We start from the raw sequence: 26,263 nt of genomic DNA on the forward strand, positions 1-26,263 counted from the left end.
TTTTACTTCAGTGAAATTCCAAGTAGTATAAGTATAATCAGCAACATGTGATTAAAGTAAAAGCAGTCATTATGCAGAATGGCTATTTCAGCATGTTTTAACATATAACTTAGCAGTACTTCTATTTCTGATACTTTAATCACATGTTGCTGATAAAGTCTGCTTAGATTATTTCATCCTGTTTCTGACAGATTTCAAACCCTTTAAGGAAGTGTGTTTGAGGGGGAAGGGAAAGAAAAATGTCGCCTTATGCAAAAAAAAATCCTAAAACCAGCTGATTTCTATTAAACGGGTTGAAATGATCTCGTTTCAGTGGCAGATTCGACAGCAGATACCTAAAATTGTACATAATTACAGTAGTTGTGTGAACCTACGCAGTTGCTTCCCACCATTGTGAATTCCTACAGACAGTGAGTGTGAAGTGCGGCTCATGTTTCTCTTGGCCTCCCTTGGTTAATTCCCAACAAACGTCTGCTGTCGCTGCCATAAACAAACACATCACTTCCTGTGAGGCAGAGGATTTTTTTCCCAGGAAACCTGAGCGTTATTCAAGCAATTCTTTAAAAAAGAAAAACGTTATGAATCACGCCTTTGAGGATTATTTCTGGCACTGATGGCGGTTCAAAGTTCCTGCTTCATCACAACTCCTGGGTGTGTTTGAGGACTTCATCCAGTTTGAACAGAAGCTGAAGTTGGTTGGATGAGTCTGTTTTGTCAGGAAGCGAAAAAGGAGAAGCGTCGGGGCCGTTTACTGTAAACGCACGGCTGTGGTTACAATCAGATGGATGGAGGAGGACAAGTCCATGATAGAGAAAAGACTGTAAGGCCAGTGAACCTTTACTAAAGCACTGTACCTCCATAGAATTTTGAGCTGCTAATTTTCATTTCCAGTTTCTGCTACTTTCTACGCAACATTTCGGGGAGATGTATTGTAGTTTTTGCTCCACAACATTTGACATTATCAGTCCCTTTTCAGATTTTCATGACCTCTGACCAAAACGCTGTGTCGATTGGTCACGTTTCAGATGTCTGAGTTGTTTTCCTCTAAACTTTGCATCAGTCGTCTCATGACCCCTCATATTTATCTTGTGACTCTTTGGAAGGGGCCCAACCCCCAGGTTGGGAACCACTGGCCAAAAATAGCCAAACTAAGGAAGTTAAAACTTGCAGATAAAAATATACCAGTCTATCTTCTTTTAACTTTGACACTTGAAGTACATTTTGATGATAAATCTTCTGTACTTTGACTTTGGTAGGATTTCAAATGCAGGACTTTTACATCATAGTAAAAATACTCTGATGTACTCTTCAGTCTTCCGAGTTGAGAAGTGGATGAACTCTGAACAGTTCAGCTCATCAGCATGAGTCATTTATCAACCGGCGTTATGTAATGAGGAGCTATTTATCTCCGCTGCCCAGCGTTCAGTGACAGGTTCCAGGCAGGAAGTCACCTCTGCACAGTCAGTGCAAAAAGGGGACTGAGCCGACACTGAATTACACAAGTCTAAAACTAGACAGGAAACACAGAGCAAAACTATGAAACTGTTACCAGAAAGAACGAAATGCCCCACTTTCAAAAAAAAAAAAAAATATCCCACTTTCAAAACTGTCTTATTGCAAGAAGGGAGGGGTTGCAGGATTTGCCACCTCAGTTCAGAGTCGTCAAAAATTATTTAGAGAGTTTCAGTGAGTGACACCAGAGTGAGATTGTGCAAACAGGGTGAATTTATAGTTACCGAGTCAGGGATGATGTGATGGGAGATGACGGGTGGCTGAAGGTTTGGCTTCACTATCAAATATCTGCCTTTGTCTAAGCGTGTTCCTCACACTATGTCCGTCTCTAAAAGCTGAACACATAATTCTGTATGAGGAATTCAAAAAGTTAAGGTTCCACGGTGGTGCATCAAGAATTCAGATCATTACTTGAGTAGAAGTACCAGTACAACAACATAGAAATACTCCATTTACACTTAAAGTCCTTCATTCAATCCTGAAAAGAAAAAAAAAAGTATTGTCAACGAAAAGTAATTCAATTGTCAAAAGTGAAAGCATGTGCTCTGCAGCAAAATGGCCCTGCGACTGATTTTATTACTGTCATTAGGACACTGTGCCATTTTTAATGCTGATGCATCAGTGTTTAATCAGCATTTTACTGCTGTAGATGTTTCAACTATTTCGTATACAGATAAAATCTGAAGGGTTGAGAGATGATTAATGGGACAGGAAAGAATTCAAAACAAAGTTCGGGTGCATGGATTTATCTTCATTTTCTTGAAGTATCTTTTTTTTTTTCTCTTTGGTAAAAATTGGAATTAAACCATGTGAGAGGTTTGGAGGGTAAATGTCTCTTTGGTGGAAATGCTAACAAATCAGATACATCTGAAAAGTAACGGGGGGGGCTCAAATAAAAAAACACTGAACCACTGGTTTAATATATGGGAAACCACTAAACTTATATATATATAAAAATATAAATGTAGAATCATAATGTAAAGTAACTACACATTTCAGGTAAATATTGTGGAGTAAAACATTCAATAGCCCCCTCTGAAATGTAGTGGAGAACAAATCTGAAGTAGCGGAAAATGAAATAGTTTTGAGGGACTTGGACTTAATTTAAGTGCAGAATGTGCATAAATGTGCTTCGCAATGGTCCAGCAACAATACTGTTTGTTTGTGTTAGAATCACTTTCAAGCCAAAAGCCTACGTGCACATTGACACACAGTGTGAGATTTTCCTGTTTCAACAGCTTTGACGTGATCAAACCTGCTTTACTATAGATAAAAGTCCTTGTCTCTGGGAAGATAAACATTTACTGATAATCACCAACAGACGGAGCCGCTCCTCCCTGAATCACGTAAATGTTTCAGCTCTGCACACAGTTCACACAGAAGCGTCTGCTTTAGCTTCAACAGCTTTATTTAGCTCAAGAATTCAAACAGGATAAACAGTAAAAATAAAAATGTTTCATTTTCTTCCTCTTTTTAAATCAGTGGTGACGTTTAGAGCGGATCCCGCGTGTGGGTAACAGGCCAAACACGATGGAGAAAAACCGTAATTGAAATGTCTTTTCCTGGATGATGAAAGGCACAGGGAGCTTTCGGAAGAGCTACGTAACATTTTTCAAATGAAGAAAAATTTCCATTTTACATTGCATTTGGACAAACAGCCTGCACTTTTCAAGCTGAGTTGGCAGTTTGCGGGTTTATGTAGAAAATGGCAGGATGCCGTCGCCAAATAAAATCAACCCTCCACATCTCCGTGTAGAAACGTCACAATATTTCATCAAACACTGCAGCTGGCAAATATAGAAGTCTCCTTTCAGCTGGTATGTGTTGAGGCACAATTTGTTACATGTCATACAATTCAAACTTATACAAGACCAAAAACATGAATAGTAGTGTTTCATTACATTTCTAATGGGTATATAAACAAGCTGACTCTACTGTTTGTCTCATTAACGATAACTGCTTCAGTACTTCAAGTTAAATCAGATTATATGTTTAAAATGACGACAGAAAGGAAAAAAAAAAAAAAAAAAAACCCCTGCATCACCCTGGATGGATCAACATATTTTGTGGTTTGGTTTATTCCACTTTGAGGTCACACTCAGTGACTTTACCAAAGAGGAAACACAAACGTTTCAGTCACGCTGACACGTCTGAAAGTCAATTTACTACATTTTTTTTCTGTGACTGATCGTCTCACATTAGCTTATTAAAGGGAGTGTCAGATTAAGTAAACCCCACCCGCCCGGCACCTCAGGAAGATAAACAAACACCACGACTAATTCGCAGAAGATTGTTGATGGGGTTTGTAGATAATAAAGACAATCCAAAAAAAAAAAAATTCCCCAGTTGAGAAGTTTCTAGTAAATGCGTCATTTAGAAAAAAAGGTTTAGCACAAGTGTATAAAAAGATGTAAAAATTTGCCACTGAAATAAACAATGCCACTGATATTCGCAAGTTTGTTTGTTGGTGTAACTGTTGAGAAGAATACGGCAGTGAGATTGGTTGTTTAAACACAGATGACAAGAATAGCGGCAGAGAACTCCGTTCATACTTGAGGGGTTGTTGGCTTCAACGTCAAAGCAGAGCATTATGGGAGTTCCTGCACGGGCTTTACACGTTCAAATGATGATAGAAGCACTGAAAACAGACGGACTAAAGGTGATCAACTTGAGAGCTGCACTAAATTTCGCCGCACGGGGAAATACGTGTCCAGATTTGTCTCACTGTTTAACCCTTGTAGGGATTTTTAATTTTTCACAGCCTGGGCAGGAAAAAAAATCTTCCAGCGCCACCTGCTGTTCCCATCAAACAGACTGACCACGAGTGTCATGTGAAAGAAAAGTGGACTTTTTCCTGCCTGATCTACATGTCATTGGCTCTTGCTTCACAGTGAGAGACTGATGAGAAAACACAACACGAGTGACTGTCCCGGTTCAGCTACAAGCGACGAGGTCCGGTCAACCTTACGGCATGGTTATGCAGCGCGTGCGAGTCTATATTCATGTGCATACATATTGTGGTGTGTTGCGTTTGTACGTGTGCGCTCAGGCTGCTGCGTTCGCAGACGGGTCTCGCGCCGACCTCCTCGCGTTGAGCGTAGAAGTCGGGCCAGCTCTTGGCTGACAGGAGCTCCGTCAGGTCATTGGCGAGAGAGGCGGCAACAGGTCAGGTGGGCGAGCTACGAATATGTCCCTCATCAGAGCTGGGAGAGAGAGAGAGAGAGAGAGAGACAAACACTGTTAGGTTGGACAAAAACTTTCAGCCTCATTGACACCTGGCGTTTAATGTGATCTGTATCTGGATGAGGAAAAATGCACGTTAATGCAATGTTGAAATGCATGCGCAGCACAGACCGGGATGGGAATGTTTACTCGGATACAGGTCACATGTTGCCAGCAGGTGTACATGGGGTTGAAAAGTGACCCGACTCCGCCTCTTCCTGTTGTCATCATCGCATCAGCTATGCCTGCCTGATTTAATTGAGATCCGACTGCGGTGCAGTCATGAATCGAGATGACGAGAACAATCTTTAATACTTGGTGTAGGTGCAAACTGCCCATAATCAGACGTGTGTGGTTTGAGCAGAACTCTTCCCTTTTGTTTTAATTTTGACCCAGACTGTCTAAAAAGTGCGAGGATTGGAAACTGTTCAGTCAGTGAGGTGTCTGTGTGAGTGTGTCTTTGTGTGTGTTTGTGCGTGTGTGTGTTTTACCGGCAGTATCACAGAGTCCTTGTATGCCTCCTAAAATAGGGTCTCTGTCTGTGAGTAGCTGACTCCGACCCCCCGGGCCTGAGTCTAACATCAGATCGGACTGGTCGGTTTCCTCCAGACAGTCCTGAACACGGAGTTTAAAAAAATGGTCAGAGGGGCCGACAGAAGCCCAAAGATGGGAGTCAAACACCTTCATGGTCGTAAGTAGCACTGAAAACGCTTTTGTCAGTTTTCATGGATCGGGCTGAAATCTCTCTGTGAACGTTTTAAAGTCTCGTCAACAGTCATGTGAGAAATGTAATTATTTTAAATGGAATTTAAATACTGATTTTATGCGGATTCACAGTGACTTCAACGTGCTGCTAAATACGCTCATTAATTCACTAATGGCCGCTGATGTGATTAATGTGTGTCCTGTCTGCCGCTTTCTGTCATTTAAAAAGTGAAAATATTCACAGTGCTGTAGGACGGTTTGGGGGGGAAAAAAAGCACCCGGGTAATGATCAGCCTGTAATCCGTTAATATTAAACTCCTCAGATTTTTGGATTTCGCTGTAAACTGATCTTAAAAAAAGACGACACTGCACTGGAATAAAAAGCTCAAAGCAAATGAACTGGGAGTGTTGTTTCATTTGGCAGCCACGACTGTGTTCTCCACTCTGCAGAAAGGCCAGACTGAGACATTTCTTCTATCATGTCAAATTATCTTCTTGCAGATCCTTTTTTTTTGTGACAGTTTCACGTGTTTCAGGTAAATGCGGAGGAGCGTCCAATCATTATTAAATTCAGGGGAAAGATCTAGAGGCAGGAAAATCATCTCACTTTGTGAACCTTTGTGGAAAAGTTGCTGGCTAAACATTTTCTCATGATTCTTTCTCCCCCTCCCCTTTTCCACTCACCAGTAATCTGTGGCTGAGAACAAGTTCCTCTTCTGCTGAGGAAGGATACTGTCTCTGTCTCTTGTCCTGAATCAGCAGCTGAGACGGCATGTCCTCATCTGGCTTATGAGTCCTAATGGAGGGAGACGGCAACAGACTAAGCCATGTAAAACCGTTTTCGTGCATTCGAGATGTAACGGACAACCTGGCCTTTCCTCTGGCGCCACCGTCAGGACAAACTTCAGACTTTCTGGGATCACTAGATGTAAAGGTGCCTGCGGTATGCTTACTATACTTCTTATCTCATTTTGTAAAGACATTTTTCATTGCAACAGACCATTAAATGTGTTCTGCAGTTCCAGGTGTCACCTGTCGGCCTCTCTCACCGTTTCCTGCTCCCCGTGACTGCAGGTGTCACAGCTGAAGGGTCGGACGAAGTGGACGGAGATTTGTCGGCTTCCTCTGGCAAACTGCTGAGGAAGGTCAGCTGGAAGTCATCGTCCATAGAGATGTAGGGAGCCAACATGTCCAGATCCATCCCCTCCATGTTCTGAGAAAAAAGACAGGAAATTTAAGTCAGAGAGAAAAACAGGGACTGTTACATTGTTGGACGTCCACGTCCATACTTGTGTCGTTGCAAATAAATGTCCAAACTTCCAAACAACTGAAAAATGTACTAACAGAGACTAAATCTTCACAGTTTTAGCTTCACTTAGCTTTAAACTACCAAAACCCCTCTTTATGTTGCATGGAACTTTGTGAGTTTTATTTCAATACATTTCAAGGGTCAAGCATCAAAATTTGGATGAGCCCTGTCTCCGCTGGTTTTTAGTTTTTACAGCTATCAGATTTCGACCGGGACACTATCTGATGGACTCTTGATATTTTAGGGTTTAGAGGATCTTTATAAGGATTTTGAAGATGCACTTTGTAAATGCATGTCAACAGTTTTAACGACACGTACTTGGGTTTTCTACATGAAACAGATTCAATTAATTTTCTCCGGGTTTTATGTTCCAGTTGTGGCAACTGCAGATCACAATGTGTTTTCACAAACCTTTTCTTTTCATCCCATGATTGGTTGTGATTTTTTGAATTTTCTCCTCTATACAGATATTTCCTCAGGCATAAGAAGAGACAGACAGACATGTTCTTCAGAGAGAGGACGGTATTTGTTTTCTGCTCTTACCTCCTGTGTTTCTCCTTTCTGCTGACCATCTTCTGGCCAAATGGCAAAGAACTTCTCCACCTTGCTTGTGTCCATCACCTCCTCCACCAAGTCCTCCTCCTCACAGGGGCTCTGAAGGGGACAAATAGACAGACAAATAAAGAGAGAGCATTAACCTAAATGTTTAACCTGGCATCAAAAGTAATAATTTTGGTTTTAAAGTTTTGAGAAAATTTGAGGTATGTATTTACTGGCTCGCGATCAGGTGAGGACGCCGCTGATGACGGCGGAATTGGCGTGATGGGGTTGAAGATGGGTGTGAGGAGCTGTCGCAGCTGTGGAGTGCACAGATCCTGAGGGTGGTCCGGCACGGAGTTTGGACTGGCTGGACTGACGAACGACAGCTCGACGAAACCTGACGGAGAGAGAAAAGAGAAAGAGCTCAGAAAACTTCGCTGCAGATTTTGACTGGCGACTAGACTAGTAGATAAAACCAAACACTCTTAAATTAAAGATTAGATTTAAACCATACACAAATCTGTAGCTCTTCGATAGCAAAAATCACAAGATGATCCTCAGGTAAAATGAGATGAACTAAATATTATATGGTAAAAATCACTTAAGCTTTTTAATGTAAGACACGTGGGTCCTGTGCAAATTAGCATTGGCGTCAGCCTCAGCTGTACTTCATGGTTAGTGCTAATTAGCAAATGCTGGGATGCTAACTGACTAAACTAAGATAATGAACATGATACATCAGTATTAAGCCTGAAGTGCCACGGTGCCTTGGTACAGCCTCAGAGTCTTATTTTGTCTTAAAAGCAGAAGAAAGTCCAGTCTTGTGCGGACAAGATGCTGAATCAAAAAAAATTTATTTCTTATGACTTATTTTGTAAGATACAGTAGCTAGTTCCTGTTTTTGGGTATGTAATGAAGTAAACTGTGAAGTAAAATGTTGGGTCTCTGTAATTACAACTATAAAGAGTCCGGTCTAGACCTCTATATGAAAAATGCCCTGAGATAAGCCCTGTTACGATTTGGCGCTATATACATGAAATTGAATTGAATTGAATTGAATTGAATTAAATTAAACTAATAAATAACTTTTTAAGAAACCTTCATCACTGGCGCTCAAGTAAATGTAAATGTCGTCCGTCTTACCTCCTGTCAGTGGTACGATGGCGTCTCCGGCCTCGGGAGCCAACTGGAGAAGCTCCTCCGGCTTCTCCTTTAGTTTGAAGAAGAGATCTGCGGGGCTGCTGGGACTCGAACCAGCGTCCTCAGTCTGGCTGGAGTTGGCAAGATGCTCGCCCTCAGAGTCGCAGATGGCGGAAGACTCACAGTCCTCCGGCGCCAGCGCTGGTGAGTGGGGTTCAGCTTTGGGCAGCCGGCTACAACGGATCTGCTCAACAGAGAAAACAACATCTGGCTGCTCCACGGCACTGCGGAGGAACAGAGGACGAAGATGAGGAGAAGGGGATAGAGAATAAAATAAAATGAAAGCTGAAAAAGTTGAATCTTTGGTCATTTTTATTCTGTTTGTTTCTAAATAGTTTGTAGTTCATCCCTCCATTTTATTACATCGCTGCATCCATTACCTGAGTATGAAGTTGAGGCAGACGACGGCCTCGGGCTGCAACGTCTTGCTGCTGTAGAGGACAGTCGCCTGGGTCTCTGCCCAGACGAAGCCCCCGCTGTTTGCCAGGAAACGGTAGTGGCTGGTGCTCACCTGACCTTTGGACAGCACTAAAAAAAGAAAAGAGATGGGGGAAAAAAAAAAAAAGAAAAGCGATGGGCGCCATGTGCATACGTGAAGGACCGGAAGACTGCAGCATTGGCAAAGTCTAGCTCCTGTTTGCACATCCTCTGTCTGGTTTGTTTACAGACTTATAACATATTGTGCAACAACAAAACCAGTGAATCTCATGTTTAACCGCAAATTAAGATGTTATAAATTCCCCCTATGTGCTTAGAAAAAAACTACAATTCAGGAAACAAAAGAATTAAAAACACATGGATTAACCTCAGACATTCACATATGGTGAAAAAGCTGCAAAATGCTCATTTTCACACAGCAGCTCCTGAAAATTTTACATTCTGGAGACACAAGGCTCGATATCTATCAGTGATAAATCTCCTTCAGAAGAAACCCTCCATGTTTATAGCAATGATTTATACTGGTTTCAGGTATTTCTCATTCCTTTGTTTATAATCAGTTTTAGTACTGATTTGAATTACATGTCAATCTCTATTTTTGTGGTTGTGTACACACACACACACACAAACACGCACAGACACAGACAGACACAGACACCCACATACACCCAAACCCACACCCACACACGCACTCACGTGTGTGCAGGCTTTTGTTGACGTGATCAGAGTCGAGCGCGTGATGGAACTCATAGGCTGAGCGACCAATCAGATCATCGGGTTTGTATCCCACCAACTCTTTAACCCTTAACACAGAAAAATTAAAGAAAAAAAACAAACAGAAGAATTAAAATGACAAACATAAGGGTTCAGAGATTTCTATTCCTTTCTCTCACTTCTCTATCTACAGAACGATATCCTGTCTCTCTTGACTCCCAACCACAGGGACGACGTCAAAGGTGAAGACTCGCCGTCGGTCCTACCTGCCCTCGCAGTGCGTGAAGCGCAGGTCCATGCTGTGGCGGGTGAGGAAGGTGCAGGTGTCCAGAGGGAACTCCACGCTGGACGGGTGAGGGATGGGCTCACACAGCAGAGTCATCACTCTGGCTGCAGGGGGCGACGCGGAGCTGCCGCCAAAGGGTCGCATGTGACCTGTGCAGTGCAGAACCTGGAGAAGGGAGACAGGTACATTAATTTTGGATGGAGGAGTCCCACAGACTTGTTTCAAGTTTTTAGAAACCATTTCAGTACCAGCTCCAAAATAATAGTTTTCTTATGCTTTAATTTTCTGATTACAAACATGTTTTTTAAGGCCAAACTTATCAAATGCAGCAGTGCTTCAAGCTGTCGTACCACTAACAACTGTACAGGAACGTTGTCTAAATATTACAGTGTATTGACAATCAATACAATTTTAATTAAAATCAGGAAACATTTGATCGAAGAATCTTTAAGTCATTGAAGACAACTCCCAGTCACCCCATAACTCTTCACAGTTTGATATCCATGCTGTGGGACCTGGATATTACTTGGGACTTCAACTTTGTTGCTTTCAAGTTTCAAGTCACTCGAGCCAAGTAGCAAAGTCGGTTGAGCCTCACGTCTTCACTTTTGACACCCGAGTCCGCCTTCAGACCAAGACTTAATAATGCGTCATAAAGCGCACTTCACCAAATATAATGCCATTTTAACAAGAGTAATAATATGTCAAATGTACACAACTTATGGATGCTTTTTAAAATTTGTATATATTTGTTAGAGCAAGTTTGTTAATAAAACAAGTATAACTGAACTCAATCATAAAAAAAGGTAGTGTTGACATTGCACTTTCGTAGCATATATCACTGTTAACCAGGAACACAACAGAATGAATTTTGTATGTTTCTTTCTTGTTGTATTTAACTCATCTCATATTGAAACAATGTCTATAACTTTCTCTTCCCACAATTGTAGGACTATTCTTCCTGTAATGATATCGTTGCATGTTTTATGTCTAATTCATATAAAAAGATAAATGTTTAAAAAAAAGAAAAGAAAAGGTGAGCGTAATGGTGAGTTTCCAGACTCATTGATTTAACTAGTTGGCTAGCAAAGTTACTTAGCTGTTAGGCTAAAGTTAGCTAAGCATTAGCTCGCTAGCTATGCTAACATCAGCCTCGACTTACCGTTCTTTCCAACTTCAAATGCCGAACGAAGTCGGACCTTGATGCGTCTCTGTCTGTAAATTTTGACCCACCCGTTTTGCATACTACAATTTTTTTTTTTTAACCAACTCGTAGCTTTTGTATGCGAACTAATTTACCTTTGGCATAATTTTTTTCCAACTGGCGCTCATGTAGCGTTAGCGCTTCCTGGTTCTCTGCTGCAACATGATTGGATGCTGTGTGGATCTGGGATTGTGTGGAATTAAGTGTCGACTTGAAGGTTCTGAATGGAGTCAGAGTTAGTTGTTTCAGGGAATGAATGGGTTTATGACACACTTTTTGACCTTTGGGCTCGGTGTAAGGTATCAAGTATTTTCAAGTCAAAAGGCTCAAGCCCAAGCGAAGTCACGAGTCACTGGTGTCAAAGTCCAAGTCGGGTTGCAAGTCTCTCTTTGATTTTGTCGAGTCTAAAGTCATGAAATATATCACTCGAGTCCAGGTCATGTGACTTGCGTCCACACCTCTGACATACAGTGTCTGCCAGACATGTTCTGACCTACTTGTATCTATTTCGGGCCAGGCTTTTGCCCTTTGTGTGTGCGCGCGTGCTTGCATCCTGCGTTATCTGCACTTGGCTTTAGCACCGAGATAAGTTTGTGTGTGTGTGTGCGTGTGTGTCTTGGCATCTTTTCGTCATACTGAACCTTCCAGGTAGCAGACTTGATGTTGACGGTGCGCCCCCTGCTGGTCAGTGTGCTTTTCATTCGAAGGAAGAAGTTCCTCCCGCTCTGCTGTTCTGCAGTTGAGTTCTTACTCAAACCTGAAAACAACAAGACAAAGCTCACACAGCTAGCTCACGGACGTTTATCAACTTAAGTCCTTTACTTGAGTTTTGTTCCCACACCAAGACATTCATCGTTCGTAAGAAGTCAGAACTACAAAAAACACGCTGCAGACGTCTTCAAAGAACCCTGAAAAAAAAAAAACCACCTTTCTCTGTATTTACATCCTTTAGTGACTTCTTTTAATAAAAAAAAAAAAACTAAAAAAAAACTGTGGATAATTTCTTAAAACTAATTCATTTGACATTAATTCATGACAGTACTGGCACGGATGGTTTAGCACACTAAATACCCCAGCAAAATCTTAAACATCAGCACAATAACAGTACAGAGGACAAAAAGAAGAGAAATTAAAGCATCTAATCTTCCCATTACATGACCGAGGTACGATCAAATACTTTTGCAGCGTTTATGTGATATTAACGTGGGTCTAAATCTCAAACACTGTCTCTGTTGTCAAGGATTCTCATCGTAACAGTAAGCAGCATGTCTGACCTGGGCGTGGAGTCAACAGGTCTCTGAGCTCCTCCTGATCACAGGGATGAACAAAGTCATACACACTCTGACCCAGCAGCTCCAGCTGTGGACAACAAAAAAAACAACAAGAACCGTCATTCACAAACAACAAAAAATGCTGCGTCAGATTGAGGAGGATAGGCTGGCTGCATCCCTTTTAAAAGCTGAAAGCAGTTCAAATTCAGCAATATCAAATTAAGATGTTTCTTTCTTCCGGTATTTTGTGAATGGATTTCATGTACAAACGTGTGTTTTGTAGGATTGGTGCCTTGGTTAAAGGCTTTCTGTTCTTCTTCTGTTTTCTTTTCTTTCTTTACTTTTTTTTTTTTTTTTAAACTATTTATTGTAGAAAATCGAATCAAACATAAATCAAATTAAACACAGGGTGAGATTTCTGCGAGGCGTTGAATCTGCGCTAAGGGCACTGAGACTGAATCTAAATCACTGCTGGATTAAATCATCACAGCCCTACAATACACAGCAGGTCGGTACATGTCAACCCGTATTCCTGTATTCAGTTATCATAACATAGTTGTGTTAAAAGGATAAACTTGATCTCAGACCGAGCTAAGAATAGATTTAAGAGATGGCATTTCCGTCCTGCTGGAGTTGCCCAGAATGGGTCGTGTAGTGTCCCCAGGGTTTAAAGTAAAAGTACCAACTCGGATTAGAGAAACAGACATACAGAACCAGGGGAGTAAAATACAGAGTCAACGTGTAGTTGGGGAAAGAGAAACAAGATGTATTCAATGCATGATTACAAAATAATCACGTTTCAGTTATTTTGATGATGGTGGTTTTTCTGTAAAACGAGTACAGTCTAAAGTAGAATTAACCTAAAGAGGCTGACGGGGGAAATTGAACATCTGTCTTTGTGGTGATTCCTTACATGTACATCGTCTCAGTGTTGTAGGAAAACCACCACTGGCTGGTGTAAACAGAAATGTTGATGCCGATTCATCACGAGACGGTCGCACAGAACAGCAGCTGAAGCAGACTCACGAATGGGCCACTGAGGCAGAGCAGGTTTAAAACGGGGGAGGAAGCTTTAAAGACTGAACGACTCGATGTGTGCGATGTTTCTCCCCAGGATGTTTGAACTAATGATCATTCTTGTCTTTCTGTTCTAATGCTGCTGGGTCTGTCCTGCCGGTCGTGTTCACGCTGTACCTGAGTGATGCCGATGTGTCTGCTGACGTTTTCCGTCAGGTAGATCATGTCCCCTTCCTCAGTCGTCACCATGATGAATCCACCCAGCGCCTGAGGATAGAAAGTGTCCATTGGATCTTCCTCCTCCTCCTCTTCCACCTCCTCCTTCTCTTCTTCCTTCTCCTTCTCCTCCTCCTTCTCCTCCTCCTCCTCTTCCTCTTCAGACTCCTCTTTCTGATGCTCACCTGTTGTAAAAATGACCAGGTGAGTACTACGGCAGACAGAGCAGGCGTGGATAAAACTTTTATCTAGTTCAGTGTACGGCTCTAATTGCCTTTACACCACAGTTGGATTTCATGAACAAACATATTTTCTAATTGCTGCCCCATTGTATCTCTTTGCTGCCAAATTTTCAGACCTTGTAACTAAGTAAGAATTGCAATAATAGTTGAGTCAAATAAACTACTCTCTTTTTTCCCCAGTGAATCAATTTTCCGGTAAGAAGACAGCTGTCAACAAAACCACACTTTCAAATGCTAATGAAATTTCATATCTGACACCTGAGTCGAGATGCCTAAAGATTCTTCCTCTGTTGCTCTACTCAGCTCTCAAACCTGTGGGACTCAGACAACACTCATATCATCAGAATAACACACTGAGGAAAAAAAAAAACAACACCCTCACACTGAGCGTGCAGAGTGTCAGAGAAGTGCTTTTTCGATCTTGCAGGCTGTGACGCTTGACTGATTTCACTATTGAAACTACATCAGTCATGAAGGGGAAACGTAGACGTAAAGCCTGACGTTTCTATTGCAGAAATAAAGGTAGCCTTAGCAACGATGTTGCCGTTGTCATTAGGCTTCGATTATCTGTAAGCAAAGTATCCATTAATCATTCGCTCCAGGCCAGTCATCCAGACTACAAGTTCAAATGCCATTTGAATCAATTCCTTCGTCATCAGTGCCTCAGCTGGACGGAATTCAGCAGTTTTCACGGTTTAAAGACTCTCATAGCTTGGTTGCACTTTCCACTTCACTGTTCACTATATTATCCCTCCAAAGCAAACTTTCCTCGCAGCTGCACATGTTACACATACTACAGGTGGCACTTGCATGTCAGACCCCAAAAACTACTTGCCCAAAAGTTTAATGAAAGCTAAAGACAATCTGAAGCCTTAACCTGAAACTCGTATCGTGACAAAACAAAACCTCAATTCTCAGTAATTGAGAAAAACCACGTCTAAACCCGACAGGAAGGCTCGGGTTCTGTCAGGACGACCATCCGGCAGTGGGCTTCTTACCGGATCGCAGGAGGCGGCGCACGCGCAGGAAGCTGAGGGTGACTCTCATGATGGCAGCTTTGTCCAGGTTGGCGGACACGCGGCGGGGGAGTGGCAGAGTGCGGGCGAGCTCATAAAACACCTCCGTCTCCTGACTCCGCCTACATCTGGCTGCATCACGAGAACGCAGCTTCCTCTGCTCCGAACTGCTCCTGCAGGAGGGAGGAGGAGGAGGAGGAAGAGGGAGGAGACAAGACATGATTAGCGAAGATGAAAACAGGGAAAAATGCGATGATGAGGACAGAGAAAGGAAGGATCAGAGGATAATTATACGACGGAAATAAACAGAAAACGGGGGAGGGGAAGGGAGGTTGGGATGATAGAGCAGGATCAGAGGAGTGCAGAAGAAAAGGTGTTTAGAAAAGAAAGGCGTTGTGGAGAAGTGGGGAAGAAAAACAAGCGTTTCAGTGGGACCAGAAAAAGAAAATAAATAAGGCGTCAGCGTGGATTCCAGGATCAACAGACAAAAGACAGAAGGTTGTCACACCCATGACCCCTCGTCTTCTCCGCCTTGTCTACAATTTTCTCTGAGCTCTACAACCACATTTCCTTGGCACTATAACAATGAAATGCTGTTCTTAATACGAGTGTTAACAGGTGTCCTTTCAAACCATCGTATCTGCCACCTCAAAAAGTCACCACTAAAAAAACAGAGAGAAGAATCAAAGCAGATTACAGTACTCCAGCAAAAATTCAAATCTAAATGTGCTACTCTTCCAGCACCAGGGAGTAAGAGTTTCAGAGCTCTGAGTTGCCCCCAAAAATCCTAGAAAGTTCCTCCCGGGTTACTGCTGAAATCTGAAACTCGACAGTGCTGATTTTAGAAAGGACCAACAGTGAGCTGTGAGGAAATCTGGGGCAAGGTTTGCTGCCGTAACAAAATTAGGGACTGCATCTTTCAGTCTTTTGGATTTTAGAAACACCTGAAGAGATGTTCAGGAACACTGGCTCGAAATGCAACACCAGCCCATCACATATATTATTATTGATCATAGTATAAAGTTGGCTTTTAATACTATGAAAAACACAAGCATTGTCCTTTTAAAGTCTCATCTAAAGTCTGGAATTTTTAACTGGAATGGTAAAATCTCTGGTTTTTTCCTGGGAACATGTTTTACTTCCTCCTGAGATTTCTTCAACTCCCAACAGCGCAAGCACAGCAGAGCTCTCGTGTCACCCCTCTGTAAATTCAGCTCTGGTCTCTTTAAAGGGCGGGAGACAAAGACCTCCATCTCTTGATCCGGGTGATCCTGCCCAGAGAGTTCAGCTCTATAAACTATTCTAGACTGACTATTTTATTTATTTATTTTGCCCAAGAGGGAACAGGACTGATCGCAAAAATAGGGAAAATGTCCAAAACCCAAGAAAACAGAATGTTATTTATTTCAGCTCCTGGGAAACTGTCCAGATCCTCCTTCCCTCCCCCGCTGTCTTTTCTTCCCTCTCTCTTCACCCATCCGTCAGTCCACCCTGCACTGCTTTGGCCTCTATCGTAAAACATGTACCGACAAGACAAAGCAGGGTTTTATTTCTCTCTCATTCACACACGCACACACACACACACACACACACACAGCGGGTGGATATGCAATCACATCAAGTTAGATGCAGAAACCGACCAGGGTTCACAGCGCGACACACCAGCTGAAAATGAACTTTAAACAGGGTCAGCAGCCGGCAGACGTTCCCACAGCGGAGCCAGACCGGTCAATCGGCCAGGCCGATTATATCAGTCGATATCAGCTTATTTCAGATACATAAAGGCGTCAGTATAAGTCACAAGAAATTGCAGCATAGACACGTCAAACAAGCTTCAAGGTCATTTAGAGACATTACATAGCTTGTCCACCAGAGCGCACCGAGAAGCTGACTTTACTCCGTAAAATGTCCTGCACAGTAGGTACGCATCTTGGTCACTTTGTGGCATTTGTCCTTGTCCTAACGGACCTAGGGGTAGGGGAGGATGTTGCAAATGGTAGATTGCAAAACCCCGGGGCAGTCAATTCTTTACACCACCGCTGTGCCACAAAAAGAAGCCGATGTCATGATTACGATGATATGATTAGATGTGAAACGTTTTATGAAACCAACAAACCTCAAAGGAGGAAGGTAAAAATAAAAAAGGGAAATTACTGAAAAAACAGAGAAACCGGGAGCTTTGTGTGTTTCCTGCTCTGGTTTGACATTATATTATAGTCGACTTGTTCACAAGCAAAAAATGTCACTTAACCGAGAAAACTGGCTGAGGAAGGAAATAAAGAGCAGTCAGGACACACGGAAACATCATCAGTAACTTGTTGAACCCGCTGGGGGCGAAATGGACCCCATTCAGAAGTGTTGCCGCAGTGAGTGAACAGTGTGCGCTTTAGCATTCAGACGGTACCGCACAATGCTCCTGCACACACTGAAAGACTCCTACACACCCTCCGCGTACACCCTCATCCAGTAGGCCAGCTAGTATTAATAACCATCCCACCCATCTATTACAACATCTCCATCCACAGTACGGCTTTGATACAAAGGTTAGCAATGTAACATGTGTACACACACACACACACACACACACACACACACACACACAGAGATGGTGTGTGTGTGTGTGTGTGTGTGTGTGTGTGTGTGTGTGTGTATGAGTGTCACACCAACCTCCTTATTGCACATATTCCTGGCTGAAAGAAACAACAGTCAGAGGCAGTTTATCTGCCAAGTCCTTGTGTATTTGTGCAAAGACATATTGGCAACGGAGAGAGAACATTACAGTTCATAAATCACGCTTTTTAAAAATCATTAGTTTAAAGATTAGCTGTTTTCAGACGACACGGAAATTCTTTCCAAAAGCACATCCAAATACTGACAGAAATTCTGCTGAAGTTCTCCTCCATTTTAGCATCATCTTTGCTACACTTGACTTGTTGCGGTGGTATTCATTCACCGGAGGCCACCTGTCAATCAAACGGCGTGGGCAGCACCATGATGCGTTTTCTTGGAATTCCTCGGTGATGTTTTGGTTTATGTCTTTTCTTGATTAACTGTTTTTTTTTTTAAATGACAAAAAAAGAAAAAGAAAAAAAATTGGGTGAAAAATGCCCATTATATTTTCCCATGGTCGAAGGTGATGTTGTCCAGTTGTTTGTTTTGACAGGCAACATCTGTCACCATCTTTTGTGTAACTGAATAGCACCGGAGCCACCAAACTACAAATAGTTCATGCAAAGGTCATTTGCATTTTGATACCCGACATGTCAACAGCTTCTGACACAATATCTCAAGTCAAATGTATTTTTATATTTGAGGATTGTCACGTTACATCTGATGGGAAGCGGATGGGAAACACGCACACGCACGCACACACACACACACACACACACACACGTAGGAAGACCACAATCGGAGATACTATAACCACCACAATACACACATAACAAGACATGTGCTAGCATGTAGACAGACCCATATAAACACAAAAACAAACCCATGTCATCTATAAAAAACACACAATCAGATAATGGCCAACGTTATTATGTCTCCTAGTGCAGCGACTCTTAGTGAAAACAGAGAGACAAACCCATTTCAAACTGCTGCCGAGGAATTTGGCTGGTTCACAGGACGACTAAACTCTGAATTCCGGGGGCCGCCTTGGGAATTTTTTTCTTCGGTCGACTTTGTAAAGGAGCGGTCGTGGCACAAATTCAAAGTGTTGTGAAATAATTAAAAAGATCAGAAAGAAGAGAAAACACACACAAACACAAATTTTTTTTTTTTTTTAAAAACTCGTCTTTTTGCTTGTGAATTAATTGATAGTTTTACGTCTTCTGGCCTCTAAATAACATTAAAATTACACAACCTTAGAGGGACATATAGAAACTGAGACACGGGGTCGCAAGGAGATGTAGTTTTGTTTTAGAAGGTCACAAGTCAAAAAACATTGGGAACCATTGCTGTACCATCGAGGAAAACGTCCTCATTTGGCTTCTGACGCCCGACTCAACACGTTTAAGTGACGAGAGAATCACTGCGGTTCGTGTGATGGACTGTGTGACACTGCAGGGACGTTTGTGACATTTTGCGACTCCATGATGTTAAACTGTGGAACTTTATACAACCTGAAACTTCAGCTACAACCACCTGGCTGTGAGGTTTCCAGTTGGACCCTCTCAGGTTCTCCCAGCCACATATCCTGGAGCTGCAACAAAGAGTTCGACTTGCGTCTTTCTGAAGACTTCATTTTTTTGTCTTTTTTTGTCTGTCGGCGTGGAGAGGGACAGAGAGGGGGTATGAGATGGAACAAAAGGTGTCGAACCATGGACATCGTGGTTAAGATCATGCACCTCAACCACTGGGGCACGGGGAACGACTTCCGTTTTTTTTTTTTTTAAAACACAGCTGCTGATGTTAGTAGTACTACTTCAGTTAATACTACTCCTACTGCTAATAGTTCTACCACTGTTATTGCTACTACTTCTGCTAACACTAATGCTACCGTAAGCACGTTACAATACTACTATGCTAAAGGCGCGCAGAACTGAAATGATCAGTCGATTAATCGACAAAAAAATTAATCTGCAACTTCTCTGATTAATCAATGAATAGTTTAAGTTTATTTTCTAAATAAAAATGCCAAATCCTGTCCTGTCAAATGTGAGTATTTGTTGGTTTCCTTGGCCATTTTGTGCCAGAAAACTGAAGCTCTTTGGAGTTTGGACTATTGGGCCAACAAAACAAGCAACCTGAAGATGTCACCTTGGGCTGGGTGAAAATTTCATGGACATTCTTCACCATTTCTCTCATTTAATAGACCAAGCGATTAACTGATTAATCAAGAAAAATAATCTGCAGATTAATGGATAATGAAAATAACTGTGGGCTGCAGCCCCAATGGAGCATTTCTGTATGAACGGAAAAGAAAAATGTTTAAAAACTGTATTAAAAAGGAGCAAATCAAGCTGTAAGTAGGAGATGTGATTAAAAAAACAAAACCAAAAACAGCAGGAACAGGATTTAGCAACATCAGAATCAAAAGTTTGTCTCGGGTTGCTTTACAATCTGTACAACATACCACTACTACAACTGCTAACAATGCTATCGCTGCTACTACCCCTCCTGTTAATAGTAATAATAATAATAATACTGCTGCTAATAATAACAATAATAATAATAACAACACTCTGTCGAAGTCGTCAAACCTTGGACTCACTCTCGCACAGCGAGGACAAGTCTGGCAGCTGGGAGGAGGAGCTGCAGAGAACAGAGTGTCCTTGGTCAGAGAGCAGAGCTGCATGCTGGCAAACATTTCTTATTGCTCAATACCAGTGTGCGCTGATGCGCCGCGCTGCTTTCACTTTCGCAAACAGTGTGCGTCCGTGCGCGCGACAGGAATCTTAGCGCCCGCTGTGCACCGAACACCAAAGTCTGCGTGTGTACTGGAAAACAAACGGCGGTTACCGAACGTAAGCCGTGGAATATTAGCAGAAGCAGTTCTACCAAAGTGTGTGAGGGGGAAAAAAAACAAAAACACACCCACACAAGAGGCCAAATACGGGCAATCAGGCGCGCGCACACACACACCTCCAGCTTCCTTTGACACACACGCTCTCATTGCAATCTGCGCCGTAGGTGTAGGTGTGTGTAAACTGAGTGGTAAAGGATAACCGGCATGTCAGCCTCAGGTACAGAGAAGACAATGTCCACCGCTGTCCTCAACCAGAGCAAAAGAAGAGAGACGGACAGATGATGATTGTGTCACGAGGCTCTAAAGTGAAAGGAACAAAACGAGAGGTGGAAAGAAAACCGTGAAAACATACAGCAGATGAGAAAGAGAGAGAGAGAAGGAAAGTACGAGGAGGTCCGACACAAAGACCCTGATGCTCCCTCCAAAACACACACACACACACACACACCAGAGGTCTCATGTCCCTACTGACATGCATAATAAACTTGTAACAAATTGTTTGGTCTTGGTCTTGTTTGAGTTGGAACACAATGTTCTCCAAAGCCAAGTGTGTCCAAACAAGGACGGGCCTTTTTTGTCAGCTCAGAGTGTGTGATGGCACCGAGTCCAGTGCTGCTTTCACACACACACACACACACACACACACACACACACACACACACACACACACACACACGCACGCACACACACACACGCACACACACACACGCACAACCTCTGGCCCTGCATGTTCAAATTGAAACAAACTGTTTACTGGCTTTGGGACGACAATGTTACCGATTTACTTTGGACTTAATTTGTCAACTGCCAACATTTTGTGATATTCGGTGTCTTTAAATTTACCAAAAAAAAAATCTAAAAAGAAGCAAATAATACAAGTAATAACTGCTTTTCTCCATTATTGTGATATTCTTTTCTAGAACAAAGCTAAAAACGCATCTGAAAGACTCATGGCATCAAAGACACAACATTTTTCACTGAAGCCCCGAGTTGTGTCCAGAATCACTAACTCTCAGTTCTCTACACAATTAGCGACCGAGAGTTTCGTGTGTAGGGAGCAGTAGCTTGAGCTTCAGACCCTTACGAATCAGTGTCATTTTGACAGGTGTAGCGTCACTAAACCTCTCGAGGGCAAAGCCATTGCACGGCGGGATTTTGAGTAAAGACCTGCCGTACGTTCTGTGGACACTAGAGCTGCGATCATCCGTCGGTCAATCAATTAATCAATGAGCAGAAAAATAATCAGCAACTGTTTGATAACTGATCAACGGTTAAAGTCATTTTTCGAGCAAAAACGCCAAACACTCGCTCGTTCCAGCTTCTTGGTGAAAAGAAGAGCTTATTTTTGGACACAAGACGGGATGACGGAATCCCAGCAGGACATTTCATTTCAGCTTCACACAGGACTTTAGCGTCAACTCAACTGTGCATTAAATACAGAAAAAAAACAAAAAACAGACGGCGTCCCACTGATCATAACAGACGATGTGAGAACTGAGAAGTCCAAACCTGAGGCCGAGTCTGAAACGAGTAAGTCAGGAAAATATCGGCTGAACTTAAGCGTTCATGTCTCTCGTTTCCAGATACACATGCATTAATAGTCCGTCGCACGTTTTGCATTTCATTGCTGCTCTAAAAAGTACTTTGGTGCAAATATCTCTCGGTAAATTCAGCTCTGAATTAAATCTTATCCTGCCGAGCGCTGACTGCGCCCGATGACTGTATTTATTTATATATTTTTTTCTTTCCCCTTTGGAAGTTTTGACCGAAGAATTCAACTTTATTTCAACAAACGAAAGCGAGGCCGCAGCTAACAATTATCCAGCCAAATATTTCCTCAATTACTCTATAAAACGTTAAAATAGCGTAAAACGTCCATCCCAACACAGCAAATCAACACCATTTAGAGGCTGGCACAAGGGGATGTTTGGAATTTTGGCTTGAAAAACGGTTCAGTGATTGACTGGTTATCGAGTGGTTGGCAGTTCATTTTATGTTGATTACTCGAGCAACCGACTCATCGTTTCGGCCCTAACAGAAAGCAAGAGAGCAGTCTGTCCTCGCAGTAAGGACTGTGTCCCCTGAGACACTTGTTACCGTTTTTCAAGATCAATAACAAGGAAACGTATCAAAACGTGACCCAGAAACATCTAGCTGCTCTGCTCTGTTGCCTATGGTTACCTCCCCTTTTGTTCAGCTATGTAGCAGGTTTCATCGCCCCCCTGCTGAGCGGGAAACCTCATATTTTTTTTTTTTTTTAGGCCAGTTTACTTCTTAAGACACCTCCACCACCGGAGCGGCTCCCTTCAGGTCCAACCCTCAGGTCTCCCGGTGTTCGGGCTGAGTCCTCTCTGATGATAGTGGTCTACAACCTCCAACAAAGTGCCGCAGCACCGCGTTGAATCCCATCGAGAGGCAGGTACCAGAATGGGAATCTTCAAAAATAAAAAACAACCAAAAGAGACTGCACTCCTCCAAAAACAACACTGTTGGACCTTTTAGCTTTTACTGTGTAGCAAGTAAAGTTCCTCAGAGAGACTAGAGGAACTAAAACCTCTGGAGGTGATGAGGCATCAGGATTCCTCTTCTATTAATTATGTACCATTCTGGAAGAGGCGGTGACACGTGAACGCGAAGTCACTCAGGCCAGATCCACAGGTCATTAAATTAAAAAACCTTCAGTAAATCCATGAGCAGAAACCAGCCAGCTGTGGTCAGAGACCGGAGCGTGGCAGGAACAAAGGCTCCCGGCCGCCTGGAGCAGCAGCACCGGACACTTGACCGAGACCACGGCTACATGGTGAAGGAAAACTGTAGGAACATCGCGTCTGACTGACATTTCAAAAAGAAAGGGACCGCTCGTTGTGCCTGCTGCACCGTGGACTCACTACTGGGAACCGCAAGTGAACGTCGACCCCCCCCACGACGGATTTCACCCTCAAATCCAGCACCTGGCGCAGAGATCGGACACCGGAGGGCAACCGGGGAGTAATCGCGTCTAACGCTCGGAACCGCGACGGGAACAGGCGGCGTTTGGACCAAACTCTTTCGGCGCACGGCGGCGGCGCGGAGGAGTTTGGAGACAAACCCGCGCTGCAGTCTGTTCTTTTCTTCTTTTTTTAAAATGGCTTCGCTGGGACCCGCGTCGGAAAGTTGCGGAGAACACACGGCGGGCGCACGCGCGCGTTTTCGGCCGACGAGTCCTACCGTTTGACGGCGACGGTTTCCTCTTTCTTCTCCATGTTCGGGCCGGACGCCGAGCTGCGACTCCGCTCGTGCTGTCGTTTACTCTGACATGACGAGGCCGTGGACGCCGAGCTCGCGCTGCGAGGAAAGAGAGCGAACGGAAGCCAGAGCAAACCGTTTCCGTTAGTCCTTTCAGCGTAAAGGTCGGAGTCGGAGCGAGACGGAGGGCGGAGAACTTCACTCCTGAAGCGCATTTTGCTGGTTGTACTTTCGCTCTTTTGCTCGGGTGGAATCCTCAATGCACGACTTTCACCCGCAGCAGCGTATTTGTATCTGAGCACAGCTTCCACCTCTGCCATCGGGCCGATGTGCTGCTGTGTAAGATGTGTTCCCTGCACCAAACCAAACCCTAAGACGCTCAGTTTATCAGAAATGAGGCTGATTTCTGCGGTTCTGGGCCAAACCTGTGCAACTGTTTTGCCCTTTGATCTGAAGCATCAGTGTAAAAAATCTTTGATCAGCATTTTGTCTATTAAATGTATTATTGTTATCATTAGTTACTGATGAACACGGTTGCTTTTTAATCACCGTGTTAAAGTAAAAAAGCAAAATAACCGATATATTTAATAATCAAGGTTTACTCTTGTTGTTTTTCTGTTGACTGTGCTTCTTATTTATGTGTCCACAGCCATATCTATCAAAAATACGGTAGATAATTTTAGTGTATTGTTAACAGTTGATTAGTCTATGGACAGTAATTCATCAAGGGCGATTGATAACTGACCAGTTGTTAAAGTCATATATCCAGTAAAAGTACCAGTCCTTCTCAAGTGTGAGGACTGGTTGAGGCTCTTCACCATTTTACACCATCGTAAATTGAAAACCCTTGAGTTTTGGGGCCAACAAGCAAGTGCCCCCGGTCACCTTTGATGGGTGGTTGTTGTTGTTATTATTGTTTTATAGAATAGATAATTGTTGCAGTTATCGTTTGCATCCTTGATCGATGAGGAACATGTTAACTGGCTGTAGCTTTAATGACGTGAACCATGAGTAAAAGTAGGTCACCTGATCATAAAATCCTTCTCTTTTTTTCCCACCGAGGGAGCTTTTATTTTTGTATCTCGCAGGTTCCGGCGTTACCCTGACTGTCTCCGGCCTGACGCAGCCGAGCCTCCGGTCGCGGACGAACCGACGCAGCCGTTCGGACGCCACGCCGCGAGTCACGTCGACAACCTTCGTGTTTTCCCGGCTGCCGGGCTCATGTTCCTCCTCCGCGGGCTGAATTGTACCGTGGCGCCCTCTGCCGTTCGGCAGCGAGGGGCCGCGCTGAGCGTCAGGCAGCGCGGTGAGCAGTTTCCTCAGTCACGTCTGGGAAGAAAACGTGGTCTTGGCTGAAGCTCCGCTATTACAACTGCTGCGAGCTGCTGTAATAATTAAAAAAAACACACACAGACTCTGAACTGATCTATTCTGAGCAGCTACCAGCTCGTCATACCTTGTCCTGCCCCACACAGAACGTAGGGGCCCAAAAAGGCTGTGTTGGCAAGTTTTAGCCCCACAGCTACGAATCACATGTCCTGTACATTTTCCTCCAGTTTTAGATTTTTTTTTTGAATGTATTTTCTTCTACTATTCCAGGGATCCACTGGTTTTCTGAAAGTGCTTCAGCAGACATCAGATCGGGAACATAACTTTGACTAAATTAGTTTCGAGAGTTTGCTACATTTATTTCAATTCTCTATAGGAATGAATGGAAACCGATGAATCCCTGCGACAGCTGAAAACACACCCTAGTCTCAGCTCGGTTTGCAAAATGGTTAGCTCCAAGTTAAAGGGGCTAAAACATCCAGAACCACCGATACGCCTCTTTAATATTCCCTTTTTAAAAATTGACCACAGATCAGCATGTGCCAATATGAAATAAAGTTAGATTTACAGTGATAATTCTGACGCTGGTTGAATCTCAGGCAGCATTTTCCCGCAGAAACGTCTGAAACCAAAACTCGCCACAGAAATACGGAATCATGACAAACACTGGTTCCTGTATAAATTCATATTCTAAAGAATTAACTCATGACTATGATAAATAGTTAAGAATTAATTAAAATGGTGAGATAAACATTAGCTTCAGGTTCTACAGTTTATTTCTCTGTAGCTTTGGTCATAGAGGAACCATTATAATGTTCATATGACTTACAATAACCACATGGACCCATATAGATCCAGATCGGATAATAATCTGATCTGGATCTATATGGGTCCAACGGCAGCTCAGTGCTCAGCCACACAGGACACACACAAAGACAGACATGACTGTGTCAGCCTTGACGTTTTAATAACAGATCTCCATAAACAAACTGGATACAGTGACGTCGTTCTGCCGTTACAACTTCCACCAGAACAGGCGTAAAGTGTGTGAAAGTGTGTGTGATGCTGTGTGTGTGTGTGTGTGGGTCTGTGCATGTGGTAGCTGGATGGCGATGATGGAGAATGCATATTTTACACACACACACACAAACACACAGAGAAATAAGAAAAACAATGTAAACGTAATAGTAAAAAAGCCTTTTAAATGGTGTCTTATTGTCTTGCCTCTGAAATCTCGAATAAAAAATGAACGACATATTTGGAAAGACTTGTATGGTTGCGTTGCGTCTGTGCAGAACAAGACAGTATAGGAGGAGAACGTACGCGGAGTTTTTAGTTTTCAGCACT

At 43.0% G+C, this 26,263-nt stretch overlaps 1 protein-coding gene across 1 annotated transcript; it reads right to left on the minus strand.

Moving 5' to 3' along the window:
• Nucleotides 1–2,902: 2,902 nt before the first annotated feature.
• hif1al (hypoxia inducible factor 1 subunit alpha, like) lies at nt 2,903–23,735 on the minus strand. The gene is made up of 15 exons (XM_040129981.1): nt 23,570–23,735; nt 14,875–15,065; nt 13,596–13,819; nt 12,405–12,489; nt 11,772–11,887; nt 9,907–10,091; nt 9,623–9,729; nt 8,869–9,016; nt 8,432–8,712; nt 7,522–7,685; nt 7,292–7,402; nt 6,489–6,652; nt 6,124–6,235; nt 5,226–5,349; nt 2,903–4,715 (listed from the first exon to the last, which is right to left on the minus strand). The coding sequence occupies exons 1-15, from the start codon at nt 23,602–23,604 to the stop codon at nt 4,648–4,650; spliced, it is 2,115 nt and encodes a 704-aa protein (XP_039985915.1). The 5' UTR covers nt 23,605–23,735; the 3' UTR covers nt 2,903–4,647.
• Between the last annotated feature and the right edge of the window lie 2,528 nt (nt 23,736–26,263).

Source organism: Xiphias gladius, chromosome 7 (assembly GCF_016859285.1).
Source record: "Xiphias gladius isolate SHS-SW01 ecotype Sanya breed wild chromosome 7, ASM1685928v1, whole genome shotgun sequence".
NCBI classification, from domain to species: domain Eukaryota; kingdom Metazoa; phylum Chordata; class Actinopteri; order Istiophoriformes; family Xiphiidae; genus Xiphias; species Xiphias gladius.